This window comes from Dermacentor variabilis, chromosome 3 (assembly GCF_050947875.1).
Source record: "Dermacentor variabilis isolate Ectoservices chromosome 3, ASM5094787v1, whole genome shotgun sequence".
Lineage (NCBI taxonomy): Eukaryota > Metazoa > Arthropoda > Arachnida > Ixodida > Ixodidae > Dermacentor > Dermacentor variabilis.
Window position 1 is genome coordinate 201,967,158 of NC_134570.1, and position 23,302 is coordinate 201,990,459.

General features: G+C 44.7%; 2 protein-coding genes across 2 annotated transcripts; one reads left to right on the top strand and one right to left on the bottom strand.

Moving 5' to 3' along the window:
* Window positions 1–5,743: 5,743 nt before the first annotated feature.
* On the bottom strand, window positions 5,744–6,871 carry LOC142574991 (alpha-(1,3)-fucosyltransferase 7-like). Its single transcript, XM_075683967.1, has one exon. It carries the CDS (start codon window positions 6,869–6,871, stop codon window positions 5,744–5,746), a length of 1,128 nt encoding a protein of 375 aa, XP_075540082.1.
* Window positions 6,872–21,636: 14,765 nt separating this feature from the next.
* LOC142574395 (la protein homolog) lies at window positions 21,637–22,852 on the top strand. Its single transcript, XM_075683489.1, has one exon. The coding sequence runs from the start codon at window positions 21,763–21,765 to the stop codon at window positions 22,822–22,824; it is 1,062 nt and encodes a 353-aa protein (XP_075539604.1). The 5' UTR covers window positions 21,637–21,762; the 3' UTR covers window positions 22,825–22,852.
* The last annotated feature ends 450 nt before the right edge of the window (window positions 22,853–23,302 follow it).

The window sequence follows — 23,302 nt, forward strand, 5'->3', positions numbered from 1 at the left end:
AGAAGAACAGACCGCAACGAAATAACGACAAATACTTTCTGTTTGATAGTTTCCTGTTTCCAATAACCGCATTGAACTTTCCCAAAGCTCTAAGTCGATTCCCGCTTGGTCCCGGGCAAACTATGCCCATTTTATCTTACTTTGATGGGATTCAAGAGAATGTTGAAGGAATCAGAGACACCTCCGCGCCTGTGGCTACATTCCGGAGACTGGTATTCCGTTATTAGACACTTCAACGAAGTTGGCACTCGCGGAGTAATTGTCAACAGTACCGAGAAAGTACAATGCAGTGTCTTTCTCAAGTGAAAGCATCCCTACCTTGCTTGCGACTTCTTGCGACAGACCAAGTGTCTCCCCACCTCCCGTGCTCCCCCTTCCTTTTTTAACAAAAGACCTTTAAAAGCTGCACACCGCCACACCCCAAAGAACAACCCCCTGAAGAAGGAACGTCGAGCTAATGAAATTCACTTATTTGGTTGGAGTCAGTCTCAAGTCCTAATCCCATGCTTTAGTGTACCTTCACGTTGCAGTGGTAACACTTTTCTGCCTTCGCCACGCACGCAAGCCTTGGATGTACCGCTTGCCCGCAGAACGGACATTACTGAGCTTTGCAGTGAGCATTGTGTCCCCAGCGTGATGCGTGAAATGCTGGGGGTCTCGCGCCATGTGTACACATGGTGCGATTTTCCGTGCGAAAGGTCACACGGTCGTACGGCGCGTCGTATGCGACTTGCCGCATGCGGCGATTCGGGACAGATGGTACGAATTAGCGAGCGGCGAGTAGCTCCGGCCAGAACCGGCGCCCCTGCGTAGGAGCGCGGAATGCTGTGTAACTTCGAGCTAACGAATTTGCACAGCTCTCTTGTTTGAAACAAACTATGAAATATAAGCACGTCTATGCGAACACCGTAGACATGTTCACGCAAGGCAGCGTTCGCAGTGTCGGCTGCGTTGGCTGCCACCGATGGCTTGGAGTCGGCAGGCATAGCTCGCTCGACCATCGAATCAGACACTGGTGGTGCTTGTCACACCATAGTATGAAACTCGTATAACAAAGGGCCTATATTAGTTGGCACAATGTGTACACAATTATGTCACGCTTCAATTGCAGTACCTTGCATTTCATCGGCGCCGACGGAAGTGAACGAGCATGCCAGGCGAGCTTGCGATCGCTGGGAGACGGTGGAGGCGTAGGTCCCCGGCCGTTTAGATGCGTCCGCAGTTCGTAATAAAGCGCCGAAATTCATCAGCAATCAATCTCTCAACATTCATGTTGCTCTAAAGCGAAAATACGATTAGTGTTCCCAATGCCACTAGTAGAGATGAGTAAACACGCAAGTCAGACGAGCCGCTTTGTATAGACGATTCCTGCGCGTCTGCGCTTAAGAATATGTCGCCTTGAAGAAGACAAGTCCACTTGTCGAAACGTTGGCTCCTGCATTCACCTTGTTCACGTTTTGCTCATCGTCTGTGAAACACGTAGAATCATACTTGTTACAGCATGATCTGTGTGTGCTGCCAGCTGATAAAGAAGGTGGCTTCGCAGTTTTTTCGCATGAAGAATTCAATGACAAAGCTATAAACGCTATTTAGGCAGTTTTTTATGAAGGAAATGACGTCTCTTCCAATAAAGTCCGAGCGAAAGCACAACAATTGTGTAAAAAGACGAATCTGCAAGGTGTGATGAACAGCATCAAAAAAAGCAAGAAGGATTGTCTGGAAGTATTTCTCAGCGCTAAGACTAACAAAGAAGGTGTACCGTTCAGGGTGTTAGTTTCTGAGAGGGACACGTGGCAGAAATCTGTCGCCATGTACCATCAAGAAAAACTACACTTGCTAGGCATCAGGGACCCTTTCCTGACAAAAAGTTCTGAGGAGGTTTTAAATTTTTTAAGAGCTCATGAAAATCAACGTTTAAAGGCTTTCTCTTCCGATGTTAAAGACCTTTATTATTCTCTGCCACAATCAGAATTATTAACCTGTATTGACAGTTGCATAGATAAATATAGTGCCGTTAAGTTTAGCACGGAAGCAGGTACATCCATTGACAATTTTTTTAGAATTACTTTGGCTTTATTGGTCATCTACCTTTATCGATAACAAGGTACCCTGTATCTGCAGAAACAAGGAGTGTGTATAGGTTCTTGCCTAGCACCAGTGCTAAGTAATCTGTTTTTAGCCAAACTTGACAGAGACCTGTCGCAGCGCGGTCACGAATCTAAGCTTGTAAAAGTTTTTAGAAATGTTAACGACTTTTTAATTCTTATTGACTGTTCATCCGCTTGTTTTACTAATGAATGTGCTCCTGTTTTTACCGCTATTCGTGACTGTCTAAATCCACTAGAAGTGACTTTTGAAATGCCATGTGACGGGAGGATTAGATTCCTTGACATCAAGTTTGTGCTTACCGATAACGAAACCTGCTTGTGTTACGAGCCTAGGGCATGTAAGCCACTTTTACCATTTCATTCCGCGCATACAAAGCTTGTGAAGAGGGGAATCGCGAAGATGTGTTTCAGCGAAGCACAGAAAAAATCATGCCAACACCTAATGCGCGATACCTTCGAACGGCAAGCCTCGCGTTTAAGCTGCGCTGGTTACCCAAGCAACGTGCTTCTGTCAGTCGCAGAAGGACTTCTTAAGAAGGCGCAGCAAAGCAGTTTGGAGCAGGTGCACGTTTTGAGCACTGACATGAACAAAAGAAAGGTTGGCGTAATTCCCTACATACACGGGTTCTCCCATAGAATAAAGAAGATTGCTGGAAGGAGCGGCATCAACGTTGTATTTTCGGCACCTAATAAATTGGTCAGCCTCTGTAAAAACACAAGGCCAGAAAGAATCCCATGTAGCGCATGCGAAATAGAACATAAAAACAAATTCATTGAGTGCATCGCCGGTGTGGTATACCGTATTCCCCTCGGGTGCGGACGATCCTACATCGGTCAAACAAGCAGATGCATAAATGACAGGCAACGAGAACACAGTAACAAAGTTAAGAACTTGGCCGCTGACCGCTTTCTTGCCATCCATTGCCACAGATGCAAGTGCAAACCAAGATTTAAAGAAACAGTCATCATGAGTAGAAGCAGGTGTGAAATGACGCACTTGATAATAGAAGCCAGACACACATCAACATTCGGCGAACGCATGCGTCAGTAAGCCTTCCATTTCATTATCTTCAAAAGAGCTGAATTATCTTTGTTCGCGTTGAACGTATACAAGTCTTTGAATATGTGAGTCAAGAAACTGCCTACGTGTGGCTCCCAGTTTATATTTTTTGTTTATTTTTCCAAAAATTTTACACGTGCTGTATGACGGGTCGAAGGTGTATATATAGCGACGAGAACGAGAAATAAATCTGTTGTTGAAAGTAGCGCTGTGTGTGTCAGATGTGCCTTCTGTTGCCCGTGTCAAGCTTGCGCTATAACAAAATAAGATATGCCGTACCAACAAGCCCCGATTGCTATCCTCATAGGCTAAACCTCCCTGTAGCTGCACCCACAACCATCATTGCCGATATGGGACGAGGCCTGACATTGTGCAGTCCAAACACGGGGGTCGATCCTGAAGGAAACACAGTATAAATCCGCAACATGGTTCACTAATGTGCCTGAGAAAACTTTGCCTTTTTTCCATGTTAACCGTTATTGAGTCAACCATTTTGGTTTTGCAGGTTTCACGCTCAGCTCTGTTCCTGCTACGCCAACGTTCCCACCTACACAGAGTTGACCTTACTACCAATTCTTGTTGTAATGCTTACTGCTTCGCTTGCAGCACTGGTGATTCAAACTAATTCTGTGCTCAGTACAGAATTTTTTGTATGTTTGTTTGTTTTTGCAGTAGGTACGCTGCTGGTGCATCCTATAAGAGATATAAAAATCCTCGTAATACGATGAAGCTGTAATATCTAGAAAAGTGTGTATTTTGTTATGCAAGCCATCACAGTTTGGATTGTGCGTAATGAAGCGTACATAGTTCTGGTCAACAAAGCGATGGCACAGCAAGACAGTGATCGACTTGCTAAATTAGCTGGTGTCAGATCGGACACGTACAGATGCTATTAGGTGACATAATACCGTATTTCCACCAATATAATGAGGTTCTTTTTTTTCTAAGTTACTGCTCTTCAGGACGCGCGTCCAGTTATATTTAGGTTCGGAACACGAATGAAACGCAATTATTTTTTCTCTAATTCACACCTACACTCTACCGGCTGCTACTTCTAAGAGCGTTGAGCTGGAAGTTGCACCGGTGCACTTTGCCCGGTAATTCTTCTCCAGATTTAGAACGCTGTTAATGTTGCATGAAGGTGATTACGGCGCATTGATGACAACCTTAAGAATATAGGCGCTGTTGTGCAGGCGTGGCAAGCGGGCGAAGTCGCATGGTGCATTACCGCTCAATCCTTCGAATTCTTTTCTGTGTTCGATTGTGCCGTGTGCGTCTCTGACACGAGCCGCCTTGTCCGATAACGTTTGCCACGACCCCGGAAGATGAAACAGTTCTCGCAGACAATTACATGCACGTAAGCATTAGTCCTCTAACTTAGTATGGCGACGGCAGTTCGCAGTAATGATGTATAAAGCTCTGCGGGCGTCGGTTTTTATGCGTCGTTTCCCGTTTCAGTGGGGCATCGTCCCGCGTTATAACAGTAATATACGCATTGTTCTTTGCTGAGAGGCGGAAAGTCCCCCTCATCATCCTACGACGTTCGTGGTACCGTCATTACGTTCAAATGCGCAGTCGTTCATTTGTGTCTACCACCATTTTGCACTTATATTTTGTGCTCATGTAACTTGTCGTTGGTGGAATACATGGTTGTACCTTTTGTTCGATGGGGCATTTATGTGCTGCGAATTTCGTGTGCAACGTAAAAGACGTGATTGTCGGTTTTCTGAATAAATGTTTAAAGAATAGCCTTAGAAAATTTCTGCATATATATGGACATCGCTGCTGCATTGTATAAACCGCGTAAATAAAATCCCGGAAATAATTGTATGCAGCAGAAATGGTCTACCACATATTCCGTAGTGAATAAACTTCACAGTGTATTTTGCTTACGAAGACAATGCGTCTGCGATGGTAGTATTGCACATGCCTGGTGCGTGAGCGCTACATTAATGGCACTTGCGCATGACGAACGATAGTTACAATTGCGCGAATTGGTTGCAAACAAGCCATCTAGTTAAGCAGCCATAACATACCGCAAGGTGCTATTACATTGACCAGCTCGGCCTAAAAACAGATTCAATTACGATATCTTTACAGTTGTTTTGCCAGAAAACTCACGAGTTTGCCCGGACACCGAAACTGGAAGCACAAGGAAGCAATTTACTGCGGCTTTTGTGAACGTCACGTAAGGTATGCTAGGCATGTGCACGTTGATAGTAGTAGCATTCCACGTCCTTTAAGCATTGAAGGTCTGCCAGTTCTGCGCAGCTCTAGTCTGATGCGGGCGTTCGCGATCAGGGACAGTGCACGCTCCATTCGATGCCCTAAAGTGCGAGGCAACGACGATTTGGTGCACGCTGCCCAGACGAGGAACGATGCCGTAAATCTTGTACACTTAATAACAATGTTTATTCCGTAAAATACATATTAAAGAACAGCAGCCCGGGCATCCAACAAAAAAAGAAAGAGCCCAGTGTTTGACAAATTGACAGCAATGCCGTTATCACATTGCACACGTCGCACAGGCGAAGCAAAAGAACAAAAAAACCTGCGAAGATGCCTATGACCCAGGCTAAAAATTCCAAGGATGTTTTGGGTCAGCGAAAGCCCAGTCCAAGCCATACAAAGGCGGAGTGTAACCGTGGCATACTGCGCGTGCCGTCCACCAGGCGTAGCCGTCGGGATGCTTCGGCTGGCGAGCGAACGGCTCGTGAAGAGCTCGGCACAGCGGACAAAGGTCGATGACGTTGGGGACGAAGGAGCAGCGCTTCTTCCACTCGAAGTAGCGCTTGTATTCTACACTGTTCCTCATTAAATAACCCAGGAATCCAGCTAGCTCGCCAGACTGTTGAAGGTCTGCCGAGCTCACCACGGAATGAGGTGGGACGTTGAGGGTCGTGTTGGGCGGCACCAACACGACAGGGACCAGGTCGTATTCGAAGGCGTCGTAGATGAGTTCGTACTGGCTGTGGAAGCAGTCAGGCTCCAGTCTAACGACGATGAAGTAATAGTTTGCAGCGATATATCTCAAGCACTGCTCCCTCGTCTGGCAGAATCCACTTCCGCAGTCGCGAATCAGATCGAGGTACAATAGCGGGGTGCTGGGATGCTTGGCGTCCAATTCTTCATTCATGTGCCTGTAACGCATTAATTGGTAGCTATGTTCCTCGCAAGGGCCGGCAATCCACGCAGCCGGTTTCAAGTGATGCGAGCGGGTGATCGCTTTACGGTTGCGCTCTGCGATGCCAGCCACAGCCACATCTCCAAGGACATCGCAGCGCCACGACTTGTAAGGCACCACGACGTCAGCGTCGTCCCGGTGACCCATGGTCCAGTTGAAGCAAGTCCGAATACCCTTGCAATAACTGCCATCTTCACCAATGCCAAAGTTGCGCGGCAGTTTGCTCGATCGCGAATAGTGATTCTGCGCCCACAGAATCCACATCGGAAATTCGGTGTGCATCGGAATTTGGTGTTTGCCGCTCGGAAGGTCCAAATTATTGAGGCGATCGGCCTCGAACACGACGGCATCGCTCCACATGAGGCGGGTACGGTTGTCTGTGATCTCGCACACTACCGAGACGTCACCGTCGAGCGGGCAGGTGGTCACGTTGGACGACCAGCGCTTGTGTAGATCCGGTACGTCAAGGTCGAAGGAAAGCGGCCTCATGATGCGGTTCCACAGCAGTATGCGGGGCATGCCGTTGTCATTCTTGCGCAATCGCCAGTAGGCCCATGGTGCCGGCGATTCCCGTTGATGAAGCTGGTAGGCCGAGTAGAAATGTAAGCAAGATAAGACCGCCCCCAATAGGAGAATTGCTAAGGCAATGTAAAGTTGCTTCCCGCTAAGGCAAAGTACTCGGAATGGTCGCGACCCTGTCTCTGATCCGTTGCCATCGGGATTCGGGTCTTCAGGCCCAGGTTGTTGCGCCCGTTGACGGCTGGATGAAGGGGGCGGAGGGTCGTTGGGATGTGATAATATCTCGAACCTCTCAGGAACGCTCGAAGTATCTAATCGGAAAGTAACCCTCCGTGAGCTCCCTGGAGCAGCGGGTTGAGGGTCTGCCATGAAGCTGATGTAAAAAAAAGCATAGTTAGTGAAAAATGTATGCGAATAAAGCACTATATGGCTCCTGCGATTAGGAGCCTTGTTGTCCAAACAAAGAACTGCAAACGACTAGATTTTTTTTACTACTAGGTTGAAACAACGAAAGGAAAGAAAAGAACATTACCGGAAGGAACACGCCCCGCTTATTAAGGTAAACAGGAGATAAAATTGTTAGTAATTATGGTTGAAATCGGAAATGGTTCTTTCTCCCTTCCCTTATTAGGTCACACGAAGGTAGTTTCTTAGAAAGTTGCGCGTGGCATTACGAGTGTCCGTTGTAGCAAACTTATTAGGGTATTACCTGTTAAGCAAACATTCTACCGCGAGACGTCCAATGCCGAATGCAACGTGCGGAAAGATTTGGCAGAATAAATAGCGCTTGCTGCATTGCGTTTGCATTGCATCGAGACGACGATCTGTATACTCTTACCTCTCGGAATATGAAAGTTGCCGGAACTACGGTAGCACGCACGCGCCCTTCCTCACCAGCGTCCACCTTGCCAAATACGCAAACGTCCTGCTGTTGCGCACAGCGAACAAGCGAGTGGTTATTTTGCGGCGGGAATCGTTGGCACTCAGTAGCGACGGAAGCGGAAGTGGCCGAGAAAAAGCGTTGTAAGAATCGAACGGTGCTAAAGACACGACGCCATAGCCCGATGTGCGCATATAATTTTATCGGTGCTACTTTAGTCATTTTTTTATTGACCAAAGCAAAAAATTTTCACCAAGCTGAGTCGAATACATTTTCTAGCCTTCCTAGCCGAGCCTGCAACTACGGTGCGTTGGTAAGTACCGATTGTTTTCATAAATTAGCAGCCTATTTAATATGTCCTACTTTCAGCTGGATTGCCTTGAAATGACAGGTGTTATTTAGGCGTGGCACTGCGGTCCAGCCAATTGGCAGAAAGCGAGGTTCAATTTTGAGTGATTGGCTACTGCGCCCCTGGAAGCTCGCGAGGTCCTTAAGATGGGTTCGAGGGATGTAATACCCTTCTGACTGTCTGTCTTATTTTCCTTGAGATAATAAAACGAAGCCCAATTTACTCCGGTACAAACGGACGTCAGTTTGCCTCTTTAACTTCTTTCATTTGTTTTCGAGTTTGAGAGCTCCCGGTGCGCGGAAATATGGACAGTGGTTTTCTATAATACTCGCCCTTACTACAGGATGTCTTCTGTCAACCAATAATGACGGCTCCTTTTATCGAACAGGAATTTCGCATGCTGCTAAGTGATAGAAGATGCAGGAACCGTCGCGACCATTTGAGCTGTTTACTTCTTAAGGCAACAAGTAAACAAATCTAATTCTTTCCTCTTATAGCGGCTTGAAGTGTCCCTTTAATCAAGCATTGTTGAGTAGCCATTTGCTTTACGTGACGGTCATCTTCCCATGGGCACATTTTCGCTAGATCCACTTCTCACACTTGTATGTACCACTTGAATTATAGCACATAATAAACTTATATTGCGGGTGTTATTCCAGGTTAGTGTTATGGACAACAATGAGAATACATTGCTTACTAGCACTAAAGGCGCGAAAATTTTAGAAAAATGTCATATTTCATTTATTGATAAAGATGTGGTGCCCTTTCATACCGACATGCTGCACGCCAAGCGTGGTTAGTTGACCGTCCACGTGTTGCTGCAGGTCAACTACAGTAAGGAGGACGGTAGAGTTTTTTTTTTTTCATTTTGTCTTGCTTCTTTGGGGAAATCCCCAGCTTGCCGGCGAATTGCTTCTTCCAACGGGTGCTTAGTGCATGCAAATGTACAGCTTCGCTGATACTGTGCGCTTGCGTTAATTTCCCGGGTGCTCTTCACTTTTTCTTTTTTTCCCTTGCCACAGAAAAAGAAGTATTTCACAATACGAATCTGCTAGGCCGCGACAGCGCAGGCCAGCGGCGCGATAAGGTCACGGCCGGTCAAACAGAAAATGCAGTTTTCACCGCAACATGACAGATAACGCGTCCGACGCGTTGCCATCGTTCACATGTTTTTACATCTACGCGACGCACAAAAATCGTGATATCGTCTCATATATTAAAAGATTTCAAATATTTCAGTCTTTAACCTAAATAAATTGAAGTGGCAGACATTGTACGAACATCTATTAATGAATAATGTATTTATCAGATTCCGTACTGCACTTGAAACGAGACCCTAGTAGTTATCCCGCAGCAGATGACCTGTGCCGACGCCGCCACAGTTTACATAGTTCGCATGTGGTGCGAGCGCACGCGTAGGTGACCTTGGGAGGAAAACCTCCCAATTCGGAGATGCAAGCTGTCGTGCTTCTTCGGGATCTGCAGGCTTTCCGTTTCTAATAAAGCTCTCGCGGGCTTCGGCATTGCGCGGTGGCTTCTGGGACTTAGCGCGCGCTTTCCACGCTGCTACAAAAGCGATCGGTTTCCAACACTCATCTTTTGGGGGACGGGGAGGAAATGTGTGGTGCCGAAACGCAACCATGGCTACACATGCTGCAGGGAAACGGTAATTAGCAAAGTAATTAGCAAATAAGCAAAGTACGTGGAATGCGTGCAACGTGGTATGAAGGGTTAGCTGGAAAGAGCGGCGCCTGCCTTGAGGCCACCACACACACAAAAAAAAAAAACAGGAGCGCAGAGGTCAATGTCCCTTGTCGAGTCCGATTAACGCGGAAAAGGACAAAGGGAAGCAGGGAGAGGTCGGAGAGAGTGAAAAGGTGATTATCGCCGGCAACTGAAACCTGACTAGGTGCTCAGAAGCAATTGTGGAGAGGGTGAAAAGCGATAAAAGAGTGGTGGTAGAGACATTTCCAGGGCAGAAACTGGTTTCTGTCATGGAGGGAGCAAAAGCAAAGCTCGCGGAAAATGGCCACGTGCGCAACCTTGTCATAGTAGCAGGTGGGCTAAATGATATCCTAAACAGGAAAGGGACAGGACTAGCCCAGCGCTTGGCGAAGGGAGTGGAAGACTTGCTCGAGCTACCCCTCAGGTGCAGATCGTGGTGTGCACGGTGCCGGAGGTGCCTGTACGTGACAGTCATGTACAAAGGTCTGTAGTGGCTGCTAATGAGGCTATACGGATTATGAGCCGAGAGAAAGGCTTCGAGGTTGTCGCAGTAAACAGGGAAGTGAAAAGGTGGGATCCACTTGAATTGCAGGTTGGAACGAGAGGCGGGCTGGCGACTAGGTGGTCGCGCTGTTGCCTTTTTAGGGGGCCCACGGGCGCTCAGGAGGCCAGAGCAGGTAGTAATGAAGAAGGCCCCCTAGGGGAACCTCAGAAGAGCATCGCCGTCGATAACAGAAAAAGGAGAAAAGCAAGAAAAAGAGCTCGCCATGCAGTAGGCTACATAAACATGCTGGGCGGCAGAAGAAAGGAAAATTGGGCAGAGATTGAGGAGCAGTTACACAGAGAACAAATAGGGGTGTGTGCGGTTACAGAAACGCACCTTAGAGACTTCGAAGAGTCGCCAGTTGTTGAGAAATATGTTTGGGAAGGGTGCAACAGAACTAAGTCGGAAAGAAAGGGAGGGGGAGTCCGAATGCTCATCCATCAGGGAGCCAAATGGAAAAGAGTAAATTCACAATGCCAAGAGCATCTTTGGTTATCAGGTACAATGAGTGGGAAAGAAACTTGGCTGGGTGTTACGTATTTGTAGACCGGAAATAATTGCACAGAATGGAATAAAGAGTTAGTGGAATGGATAAGCGCTGATAATAAAGGTTTCGGCAATGGTGCTGAAATTATCCTATTAGATGACATGAATGCCCACGAACAGGATTTAAATGGCTACACCGACAACAACTGGAAGTCAATGCTAGACCTTTGTGAGCAACATAACCTTGTTATCGTGAACACAGGGCCTAAGTGTGAAGGGCAGATCATGTGGGAATCGGGAAACCGGCATACAACCATTGATTACTGTCTGATGACAGAAGGGACTCATGGTAGACTGAGAGAAATCGACAATGATGATGAAGGGTATAAAAGCATAGGGAGTGACCAAAAACACATCATTTCGAATATGGGGTATGTAATTGGGAAAGAAAGCATGCAGTGGAACATGGCCAGTCCAAATTTGAATGCTGAACAAATAACAAGAATAGTCACTAGAGTCGAGGAAGAACTTGACAAATTTTCAATTAAAGAGTGGGAATGCAGTGAGCTTGTAAGTGTAATAACGACAGAAATACGGAAGGAGAAACAACATGTTTGTTTTAAAGGAAAAAAGAAACCGAAAAGCTGGTGGAACAGGGGAGATACGAGAAGCTATCACCCAACGACAGAAAGCATCTCTAGAGCACAGGCAGGCAAAGAAGGCGCAGTTGCCGCAGGATGAAGTAACCGGTAAATGGGAAATACACCCGGAGAAAGAGTATCCGGTACAAATAATGGTGCAAGCCAAGATAAAAGGTGAGAGTGAACGTTGGTTGTCACAAATACGTGATAAAAATAAGGCTGTATCATGAATATTTTGGAACAACATAGGATTATTGGGCAGGAAGTTAACGGCAATATATCAGCATATTCTAGACAAAGATGGAAACAAACTGGAAGAGGAAGCCACTTTAAATGACATCGAAAAATAACAGCGGAATCTTTCCAAGGCAATTACGAGGTTGTACTTAAAGAAAAAAAGAGTATGAAAGACAACCAGATGGAAAACGAGGTGGTGCTGAAAATTTTGAACTGGAAGAAAGCCGAAGAGAAAATTCCTAAGCGCAAAGCCACAACGCTAGACGAGGTTCCCGTTAGGCTTATTCATGAACTAGGACCAAAAAGTAATGAAGCTCTGGTAAAAACAGTGGAAAAAAGCTTTAGAATATAGATTGAATTCAATTTATAAAGGTAAGGGGGAGAGAAATAGAATTCACTCGTATAGACCGTTGACCATTACATCGGTAATATACAGACTAGCAATGCAGGCATTCAAATTAAAGCTGCAGGCATGGGCAGAGAATATTGTCATTTTGGGAGGACTTCAGAATGGTTTTATAATAGGTAGGCGTTTGGACGATAACTTATTTGTTATTATTAAGTGTATTGAAATATCAGGCGTAGAAAGCAGACCGTTATATGTGGCCCTTTAGACATTACAGGAGCATATAACAACGTAGACCGCAACATTTTGTGGGATATTCTGGAAGGGGAAAGCTTAGGTGACAATTCTCCAAAGCTTTTGAGAGAGATCTACCTAGAAAATACCGTTTGCGTTGAATGGGAAGGGATGAAGAGCGAGGGGAAAGTTGATTTGAACAAGGGGCTGAGGCAGGAGTGTCCTTTAGCCCCACTGCTATTTATGACGTGCATGGTGAGGATGGAGAGGGTGCTAGAAGGAAGTAATATCGGGTTTAATCTCTCATAAAAACAGGCGGGTACAGTAGTAGAATAGCAGCTTCCAGGTTTATTTTATGCGGATTGCATTGCGTTGTTAGCTAACAAGAAAAGTGATTTCCAACGCCTGGCTAATATCTATGGACAGGAAGGCAAGAATTTAGGTTTGAAATGTGGTGTTGGAAAATCAGGTGTTTTGGTATTCAATGAAAGTAATAAACAGGCAGTGGCAATACAGGGCATGGAGATACCTAAGGTAAGAGGATATAAATACCCAGTTATACGGATTAACGAAGGCAATAGATATATGAAAATACAGGAAAAAACAATAACATTAAAGGGGAAAAGAAATGCAGCCATAATGAAGTACAGAGCGCTATGGAGATACAATAAGTACGAGATGCTCCGTGGTATGTAGAAAGGTGTAATGGTTAAGGACTTACTTTTGGAAACGCGGTTGTTTGCTTGAAATTAGGGTACACTGAGGACTCGATGGGAACGAAAGGTCAGTGGAACGCCTCGCATTGGGCGCTCACGGGAAGACTATAAAGGAAGTTGCATGTGCAGGGTGATATGGGCTGGATTAGCTTTGGAGTGAGGGAAGCTCACAGTAAAATCGATTATCAAGAACGACTGGGGACTGTGAAAAAAAATTAATGGGCTGGGAGAGAATTTAGGTATCTGCACAGGAAAAAAAATTGATTCACAGTGGAGGAAGAGAACTAGACAGCTTACCAGCAGGTTTGGGGCCTGTAGGGTGGGCAACACAGCAACAATGAACGTCATGTGGAAAGACAGATAGGCTGAAATTAGCTGACGGGTAGCGGCAATGGAAAAGAAACCGGCCAATGAGTAACTACGTGAGAAGAAAAAACGCAGTCATCAACGAAACAATTTATGTTAATTCAAAGGGAACCTCATTACTTTTTTGAAACGAGATCAGGATGCCTTAGAACACGCACGTATAAAGCAAGATATAAGAAGGAAGAAGAAGCATGTGTTTGTGGTCAGCAAAGAAGTTAGAGAAACGATGGAGCATGTTCTATTAGAATGTGAAGACAGCTGTCCAGCGGTCGATTTTGGCACCGCTGGCCTCCCTGAAGCAAATAAATATGTCCGCAATATATATTAGTACGAGGTGATCGGAAGATTGGTGGATAAAAAGTAGAGAAACGAAAGAAAGTGGAGACGTACAAAAGCGATGTTCGCAATAGGTGGTCAAAGGCTAACTACAAGAAACATTTCATTTACCGTAGAGAGACCAGTGTACGTCAACGAGCACCTTTGTCCTCAGCTAAAGGAACTGCTTGGAATGACCATCGCTAAGTAAAAGGAAGCAAACTGGCGTCTAGCATGGTCTAAGGGAGGCAAGCTTTTCGCGCGCAAGACAGAGGAGTCGCGTGTCGTGCGGGTTGCGTGTGAAGCGGATCTGCAAGACATAGGTAACTGAAGACAGCTAGGAAAGTGCATTAGGTCCATTCTTCTCTTTTTTATGGTCAGACCCAGCGACGTTGTTACCCCTAAATACAGGGATTGTATTACCCTTCTGCACTGCAATGCGCAATCTGCGCGTGCTAAGCATGACCAGCTGACTACAATTTTCAATGAATTTTCTTGCCAATTTTTCAAGTTATCATGATTACCTAGACATGGTATGCGTCTGAAAACGACGTAATGCACCTGCCTCGTTACAACACCTTCTTTGTCAACAGCCCTTGTCGACGCGGTGGCTGCCACCGCGTCGACAAGGTCTGTTGTCAGCTTGTGTTGCAGCTTGTGTGCTGTTGCAACTTGTGCCAGAGAGCTTTTCGTGCAGCTTGCTCGACGACTTTTCCATAGCTGCCGAATATTATGAAGTTCTAACACTGCAGTGTGGAAAGTGCGTGTTTGTCGTTGTATACCACCACCAGATGGAAACATCGACTTTTTTTCTTTTTTGGAAAAATTATTCAGCTTTTTGTCAGTGAACGAACTGCGTCTTACTATGGGGGGAGACTGAAATATCAATTTCTTACGCCACACACCGAAATCTTCTGAATTGCGAATCGTTCTCGAGTCATATCACTGTACTAATGTTGATACTAAACCTACACGCATTGGCCATCTCTCTGATAGTTTAATAGATGTATTTATTACAAATTTTTCGGAACATTGTACAGATTCAGCTGCGGTTGTCACTAGTTTAGGTGACCACTTACCAATTTATATGTTCTGCTGTTTTAATCACTGTTTTAAAGATACCCATCACGCTGATACATTTCTCGTACAAAAAATCAACGGCAAAACATTAGGGGAATTTCGCACGAGAATTGAAAATATAAACTGGAGCTCCGTGCTTGAAGTAACTGATGCAAACAACGCTTACAAAACGTTTATAAGCATACTGAATGAAGCATATACTTGCTGTTTTCCGTTTAAACAAGTAAGAAGGTCCACTAAAATACGCAAGGCATGGGTTACGAATGAGTGTCTCAAAATGTTTCGTGAGAAAAATTCATTATATGCTAAATTATTGAAAACAAAGGCCATTAATGATCTCACAGCATTCAAGAAATGCCGCAATGGTGTAGCTAAACTTTTGAAAAACACAAAACGTGCATACTTTGAACATCGGTTCAATCAAGCAAACGGTCGAAGCGAAACAGTCTGGCGTGAACTTAACAAGCTTTTAAGACCAGACCCTGAAGATGAGTTGGTAGGTACTGTGGGTGGCAAGCCGTTAAAGGGGGAAGAGCTAGCAAACAGCTTTAATGACTACTTTACTTCTCTAGCCTCAAGCACTTACAACGAAACAACAATGGAGTTATTGAGTGTACTTCCCAATAAACATTGAGCCTTTTTTGAGCCGTCTCCGGAAGAGGTTTTCTTAGCTTTCATGTCCCTGAAAAGCAGCAAAGTGCGTGATATTGATGGGCAGCAAATAACACCCATTAAATTTGTGCTCGACCTTCTGTCACCTGTCCTTACTCATATATTTATTATTGCTTTATCTACTGGAGTCTTTCCGTCCTAAGCCTCCTAAGCACAGACATGAAAAGCTGTCGATTATGAACATTAACGCTAGAAGCATTATAAACAAATTTCCTGACTTCTTGTCTCTTGTGTGTGCGCACTCCCCACGTATTGTGGGCTTGCGGAAACGTAGCTTCACAATGGCGTCCATGATTCTGAATTCACTCCCCCAGGCTGTGTGGCGATACGAGCGGATCGACAGGATAGCAAGGGCGGAGGGGTCGCTCTTATCGTTCGATCTGACATTAAGTTCTCTGTTATCAATACACCAGCAGAAATTGAACCTTTCTGGTGCAAAATTTTTCCTGATGAACAGTCCATTGTAATTGGCATTGTTTATCGACCGTCAGGTTCATCTGTAGATGTATTGCGCATCCTTAATGATTATTCGAACATACAAACATTCAAACTGTCTAATCTTATATTGATGGGCGATTTCAACGCTCCAGGTATCCATTGGCCATCATTTACGTTTTCTGGTCGGGATACATCCATCTCTCAAGAATTGCTGAACATTTCCTTGTTCTTCGATCTAAAGCAAATTGTTAACGAAGCAACAAGAGGTGACTCGCTGCTTGACTTGGTCTTTCTCGGTTCAACTATTTATCAGTGTGGTTTTGAACGTGATATTGTTGATGGAATTTCGGACCACAAGGCTGTGGTAATTACTATTAACTGTCCTGCGTTTTCGCGCCGCGGTCGACTTTCACCACATTTCCTGGTTTAGCTCGCGCGGACGATATCGCTATCACCGATTTTCTTGCTTCTTCTTTCGATGCATTTCACACGATTAGTCACATGGGTGACATCAACGAACTAGTCAGCAAATTTCAAACTATTGTCAGTGACTGCGTGCAACGTTTTGTTCCGCTAAAAACAAAGAAAAAGAACCTCAAAGTACCCTGGATGACTCGTGATATCCTTCACCTATCACGCCGCGTTGGACGCCTCAGGCGCGTATCAGACCCTGATAGTGCTATCAAGTTTCGTAGGGCAAAGGAAGAACTGCGAGTAATTGCGAAATCGACAAAAGATTGTTTTTTAAATGTCCACTTAGAAAATCTAAAAACTAATCCTCACAAATTTTGGCGCTCTGTCTTGCCAACAGTCTACATCGGCATCTATAATCGTCAATGATGAAACAACTAATGATCCGTTAATAATAGCTGATGCTTTTAATGCCTACCTTAAATCTGTGTTTTCATCAGGTACTCACGAAGTTTCATCCTTTGACCCTCCTAAAGTGACAACTCCGATTACTGATATCATGATTAATTAGCATGGGGTACTGAACCTAATACTACAGTTACACACTAAAAAATCAACCGGTCCTGATGGTATACCCAATTCTTTTCTCGTTTGTTATTCATTGTGGTCTGCTCGCTACCTAACCATCATCTTTCAAAAGTCCCTCAATGCCGGCATTGTTCCATCTTCATGGAAGCTGGCCAAAGTACATCCATTATTCAAATCTGGTAATAAGCAGCTGTTATCTAATTATAGACCTATTTCATTAACATCATATTCATGTAAGATGCTGGAGCACATAATTCACAAACATATAGTGGAATTTCTGGAATCTCATAACAAGCTTTCTAAGTTTCAGCATGGTTTTAGGAAAGGTTTCAGCACCTTAACAGAACTAGTTCAATTCTCACACGACATCCTCTGCGCCCTTGATATCGGCAGCCAGGTCGACACTATATTTATAGATTTTTCCCAAGCTTTCGATACATTACTGCATTCTAATCTCTTAATGAAGCTTAACATGATCTTGAAAAATTCTCACTTGGTTAGTTGGATCGCCAGTTTCCTTTCTCATCGGTCACAATTCGTATGTTATAATTCAACTAATTCTTCTTCTGTTGACGTGTCATCTGTTGTACGCCAAGGGTCGGTTCTTGGTCCTTTACTATTTCTACTATACATTAATGACTTACCTCGAAACGTCACTTCACACATACGCCTTTATGCGGACGACTGTGTTTTGTATCGCGTTATTAACACACCAGATGATCATCTTGAACTAAATTCCTCATTTGTCAGCTTCAGTACCTGTTGCAACACTTGGGCAAATGAAAATAAATTTTACTAAAAGTGTGATAATTTCATTTTCTAATAGTTCCTCTCCTTCATTGACCAATTACACTTTCAACGACTTATCCTTGCACAGGGTCTCCGAATACAAGTATCTTGGCGTCATATTTACCACTGACATGTCCTGGTCAAAACACATTAATTTCATTTGCACTAAAACACTCCGGAAGCCCGGGTATTTGAGGCGCAATTTCAACAATTCTCCAAAGGAAACTAAATTACTAATGTATAAAACATTAATTCGCCCAATCCTTGATTATGTTACCCCTGTCTGGAACCCTCATAAGCAGTGCGACATTAACTCCATTGAGAGCATACAACGAAAATCTATTAGGTTCATATATCGTCGCTATGATCACTATTTTCACCCTCTCGTGCCTTATGTTCTTTGAGACTAACCCCTTTATCCATACGCCGTCACATTGAGTCATTGAAGTTTCTGCATGGCATCGTCAATTTTTCTTATCGTGTCTCACATCCCATATATATTCCTTCAGACATTCCTCGGTCAAGTAGGAGTCACCATAGCCTTAATATTAAGCCTTACTTTGCTCGATCTAATAAATTTAAATACAGCTTTTCCCCACGTACTATTGAATTCTGTAACTTAATTCCGGGTACAATGAGGTCACTACCATTAAACAATTTCCTGTTAAAAGTTAACCACACCTGATTTTATGTATTTTCTTGTTGTTACAGTGTATTGACTCATTCTCGTTTTTGTACTGACTCTCAGTGTTGCTGTTATTTTGAGTTTCATTTGTGTCATCTGCTTTATTTCTTGTGAAGTTTTAATATGTTATTGTTTACTTGTTATTTTGTAGGACTTCTTTTTGTCTAACCCACTCCTGCAATAGCCCCATAAAAGGGCTGCAGAATGTATGAATGAAAATTAAATAAATAAACATGCCACAGTTACTATCCTGTTTAAATCTGGGAACAAAAACGAATTTTCAAATTACAGACCAGTTTCAGTATTACCTGTAATTTCAAAAGGGTTAGAAAAAATTATCTGTAAAAGAGTTACATCATTTTGCGAGAAACATTCTATGATATCCAAGCAACAGTTTGATTTTCGAAAAGGTTGCTCTAATGTCACAAAAAGAATTCATTCTTAACGGTTCTGAAGGTAAAAAGATAACAATCGGTGTTTTTAATTACTATTCTAAAGCGTTTGACCGTATTAAGCATTTAATTTCATTTTATAAATTACGACATTGTGGGTTTCACGGCACTTACTTAGCACTTACACAGTCATATTTAAGACATAGAAAGCAGTGCGTCTAAATTAAGTACCATCAATAAACTCTTCAAAAAATGTTGCAAGCAGTTCCGCAAGGAAGTGCTCTTGGGCGAACTTTGTTCAACATCCGCATAAATGACATCGTTCATATAAGCAAAAAAAACACTTCATAATTTATGCCGACGACAGCAGTTTGTTTTTCCAGTCAACTAGTCTGGTTTACCTTTCAAACCTGGCAAATGACAGCCTGAGTAGTTTACTTAAATGGAGTAAAACTAACTCGTTGGAAATAAATAGTACGAAAACAAAAGCTATTCTGTTTGCTCCACCACAGAAAAAAATTGATAGAAACATAATGTTAAAGCTTGGAGCGCAGAGGGTAGAGCTTGTAAAAACAGTAAAGACTGGAGTAGTTTTTAATAAGCATTTATTGCGGGATGATCACCTCGCCCGAGTTTCAACGTCCTTGGCCAGGGTTTATGGCATACTATGCAAATTCAGGCATGTTTTACCCCCTAAAATTAAACTTTTCATCTACAACAGCCTTCTTGCTTCTCACATAAATTATGGCAATCCCGTATGGGGAACCACTTCCCAAACGTCTCTTCACAGACTACTAGTCCTGCAGAAAAAAGCCGTTAGCAATATAGTGAATGCCTCTTACGTTGCTAATACAGCTGCAATATTTCGCTCCCATAATTTGATTCCCGTACAACACTGGTACGAAACAAACCTTGTTTTAAAGTGCAAAAACAGTCTTCTATACAACAACACATTTTTCTTGGATATATGCAAATTAACTTTCAGCACACATGTACCGTACAATATGAGGCAATAGTATGCTTGGCTACTGCCATGTTCAAGGACAAATTATGCATTTGCTAAATTAGGATATCGCGTACCGAAATTGCTAAACGTCTTACAGAGTGTTGATATAACCCTAAATGGTATTTCTAAGCGAACGTTGACAGCACAACTTTCAGAATACGGTGCATTTGCGTGGAACCAGTGACACAAACAGTTGAGCAATTTGATTAACATAATTTATTTAACGGTATTTTGCTATATTTCTTGAGTATCCTTTGTACGAAAGCATATTGCTGTACTAAATTATACCCTTATTAGTGGCTGTATGAGTTACAATGGCAAGTTTCTGAAAGCTGAATGTTGACCAATGTTTTAAGAAAATGCTATAAATGTACTTGTATTTTTTTCTATTCGTGAATATGTGCGCGCCTTCTTTTTTTCTTTTTTTTTCTCTCACTCATTGACAAACTCACAGGAAGTTTTCTGGTATGAGTGTGTGTAGAGAGAGAGAGAGAGAGAGGAAAGGGGAAAGGCAAGGAGGTTAACCAGAGAAAAAGATCCGGTTGGCTACCCTACACTAGGGAGAGAGGGGAGGGGGAGGTAAAGTGGTAAATGAGTGTGTGTATATGCATATTATATGTACTCAGAAGGTTTATATGAATCTGTGCCTGTTGCCAAGAAAAGGGGCAAGGACCTAGTCAAGCTGCTGTTTTGCAGCTTTTTGTTCTTGCCCTAGCGTTCTTTTCCGGCTGCAAAAAAAGAATGCTGAAATAACATGAAATGAAAATGAAAGTTTTGTTGTGGGATTTCTTTTTGGTCTTTTTCTTTTTAACCTACGTAGGACATTAGGCATTATAATAGCAAGAGCTTGGTGGCGCAACCCACCACCCCGTTCCTAAGGAGACGCGCATAACATCCATACATCCATGAGGAGAACACATTATTGGTGCCTCTCGCCCTCCTTTGACCTTACTTGAAGCAGCAGCCACAACTACGGTGTGATTCGCCAATATTATAACACAGTTCTCCTGTTCGGGTGCTGAATTATCGCTGCCTTCTGTGAGCGGCTGCTTGTATTGAAAACAGCGACAGCACGCGCGGTGTACAGCGCAAGGTGAGGTGGTCCGGGCTGCTAGGCGTTGCACGCATACGCGCAAAAATGAGGCTGCAGTGCCAACACGCCGCAGTACCGTTGTTGTGACACTAGCGTTGTCGTCGTATTGTCGTTATTCTATCGCCGTCACGTGATCATACTTGTTACACAGCACTCGTCATGTCGTCGTGGTCGGTCGAGTCATCGTCTATCTGTTCCCACTCTATCGCTGTGCTGCTCGGGGTGGGCCTAATGAAATCCCATATATTTGCGTTGAGCGATGCGTTTCATAGTGAAAATGTCTCGAACATGCCCCTGTGACCTATATATGTGAAGGGTCGCCAAGCAAGAATTGCATTTTTAGCGAACAGCAATAGAAGTTTGCGAACCAGGGCATAATTTTTGCCCCTTGATTTAAACCTCTCGCCTGGTGTGACGGTACGGCGTGAAAATGCAATGCGCTGCATGTATCTTTATGATGAGTGGGGTGGTAGTTGTTTATCCTAATTTATCGCGCAAACAACTAATTCGTCTCAAGAAAGACACCCTTGCGATGCCGACAATGTTTGCGCATGCGTCAGTAATCGAGATGCAACCGCCTTTCAGTACTGGAAAGAAAAGTGCGTTATCACCTCTAAAGGAAAAACTTCAAATAAATAGACTTGCAAAAAACAAACAGATGCGGAAAAGAATCGGGTGCAGCTGACCGCTGAATGGACAGGAAGGAAAACCAAATGAAGGAGAGAAGAACCGATAAGCTCCAGCTAGCCTCGTCTTTATTTTGTCGAAAACGCCTCCCGACAGCACATTTAGCCCATCGGTAGGCGTTCTCGATTTGTCTGCTTTAACCTTCACAGTTCGCGTGCATTTAGCGTACTGCGCTTTGTTCGACGAGTGTGAGCGTGTCTGTCGTAATTTAATGGTGTGTTCACGAAGTTTAGCAATGACGGATAGAGAAATCGTGTCTACCAGCGTGTCGGCGATCGAGGCGAAAATCATCAAGCAGGTGGAGTACTATTTTGGCGATTTCAACTTGTCTCGCGATAAGTTCCTGCAGGGCAAGATCAAGATGGACGACGGCTGGGTGGCGATTAAAGTCCTGCTGGCATTCAACAGGCTCAAGCGCCTCGCCTATGAGGAAAACGTCGTGGTTCAGGCACTTAGGAAATCTACCAGCCAGCTCTTGGAGATCAACGACGACGGAACCAAAGTTCGTCGCAGTCCCGCCAAGCCGGTGCCCGAAAGCAGCGAGGAACTCAAAAAGGAGTTCGACGAGCGGAGTGTATTCGTCAGGGGCTTTCCGCCCACCGCCACCATCGACGAGCTGCTGGAATTTTTCGGCCAGTTTGGTCACTGCGTCAGCGTCTTCATGAGGCGCTACCGCAAGACGCGTGCGTTCAGGGGCTCCGTGTTTGCCACCTTCTCGACGAAAGATGAAGCCAATGCGTTCCTGGCACAGGAGAGCGTCAAGTTCGACGACCAGGAGCTGCCGCGGTTCATCAAGCAAGGGCGCCAAGCAAGGCAGGACAAGAAGGCCAAGAACGAGGCCGCCGAGGTGGAAGCTGAAGGCGGCTGCCCTGAGGCACCGGACATCGTGCTCGGTTGCCTGCTGCGCATCAAAGGACTCGGCGCGGAGACCACGTGGGAAAGCCTGAGACAAGCCATAGAGCCGTTCGCTAAAGTTGCTTTCGTAGATTATCCGAGGGGCCAATCCGAAGCGGTGCTGCGTTTCGTCGAGGAAGGCTCAGCGCAAGCCGTCTTGGCCAAGCTAGACGCTCAGGGCGAAGGCCTGAACATCGATGGTTACAACGTCACAGCGGACGCCCTCGAAGGAGACGAGGAAGTCGAGTACTGGAAGAAAGTGGCGGCGGCCAAACTAGACAAGAGGAACCACTTCAACAAGCGGCGTCGAGGTCGTGGCCAGGACGGCAAAAGGCGTGACCGGTGCAAGAAGCGTGCCTCGGAAGAGGATGTTGATTAAAATAAATGCCTCTGTTGATCCAATCGCCTTCGGCTCCGTTTCAAGCGCCTCACTGCCTGTAGATAAGGGTTCCCGAGCATTTTTGCAATGACAGACCAAATGCTAACCAGTTCCACAAATAGTAACCAAGGTCTTTGTAAACTGGTAGCGAAGCTTTCGTAGAATCCCAAACGTCAAGAAAATGGCGGCACGTTGCAACCATTATCTATGTATAGGGGGGGCGGGGGGCTGAGGTTAATCTCCGCATGACTGCCATAGGCTGTTTTTAAGCAGACGCTCTCCCGACGCTAGCGCCAAGGTGTCCTTCAGTCACGGCCCTAGCATGAGGGAGATACTTAGGCAGAATGGCTGCTCACGCGATTGTTTACGGTGTCGTGGCCACAGGAACAGCAGCCGCGCGGTGCCTCCTCACCCCAGCGCTTTCTTTTTACTTTTTGTGTTTATTAAGACGACCCGCTCCGCTACCTTTTCATCCTTC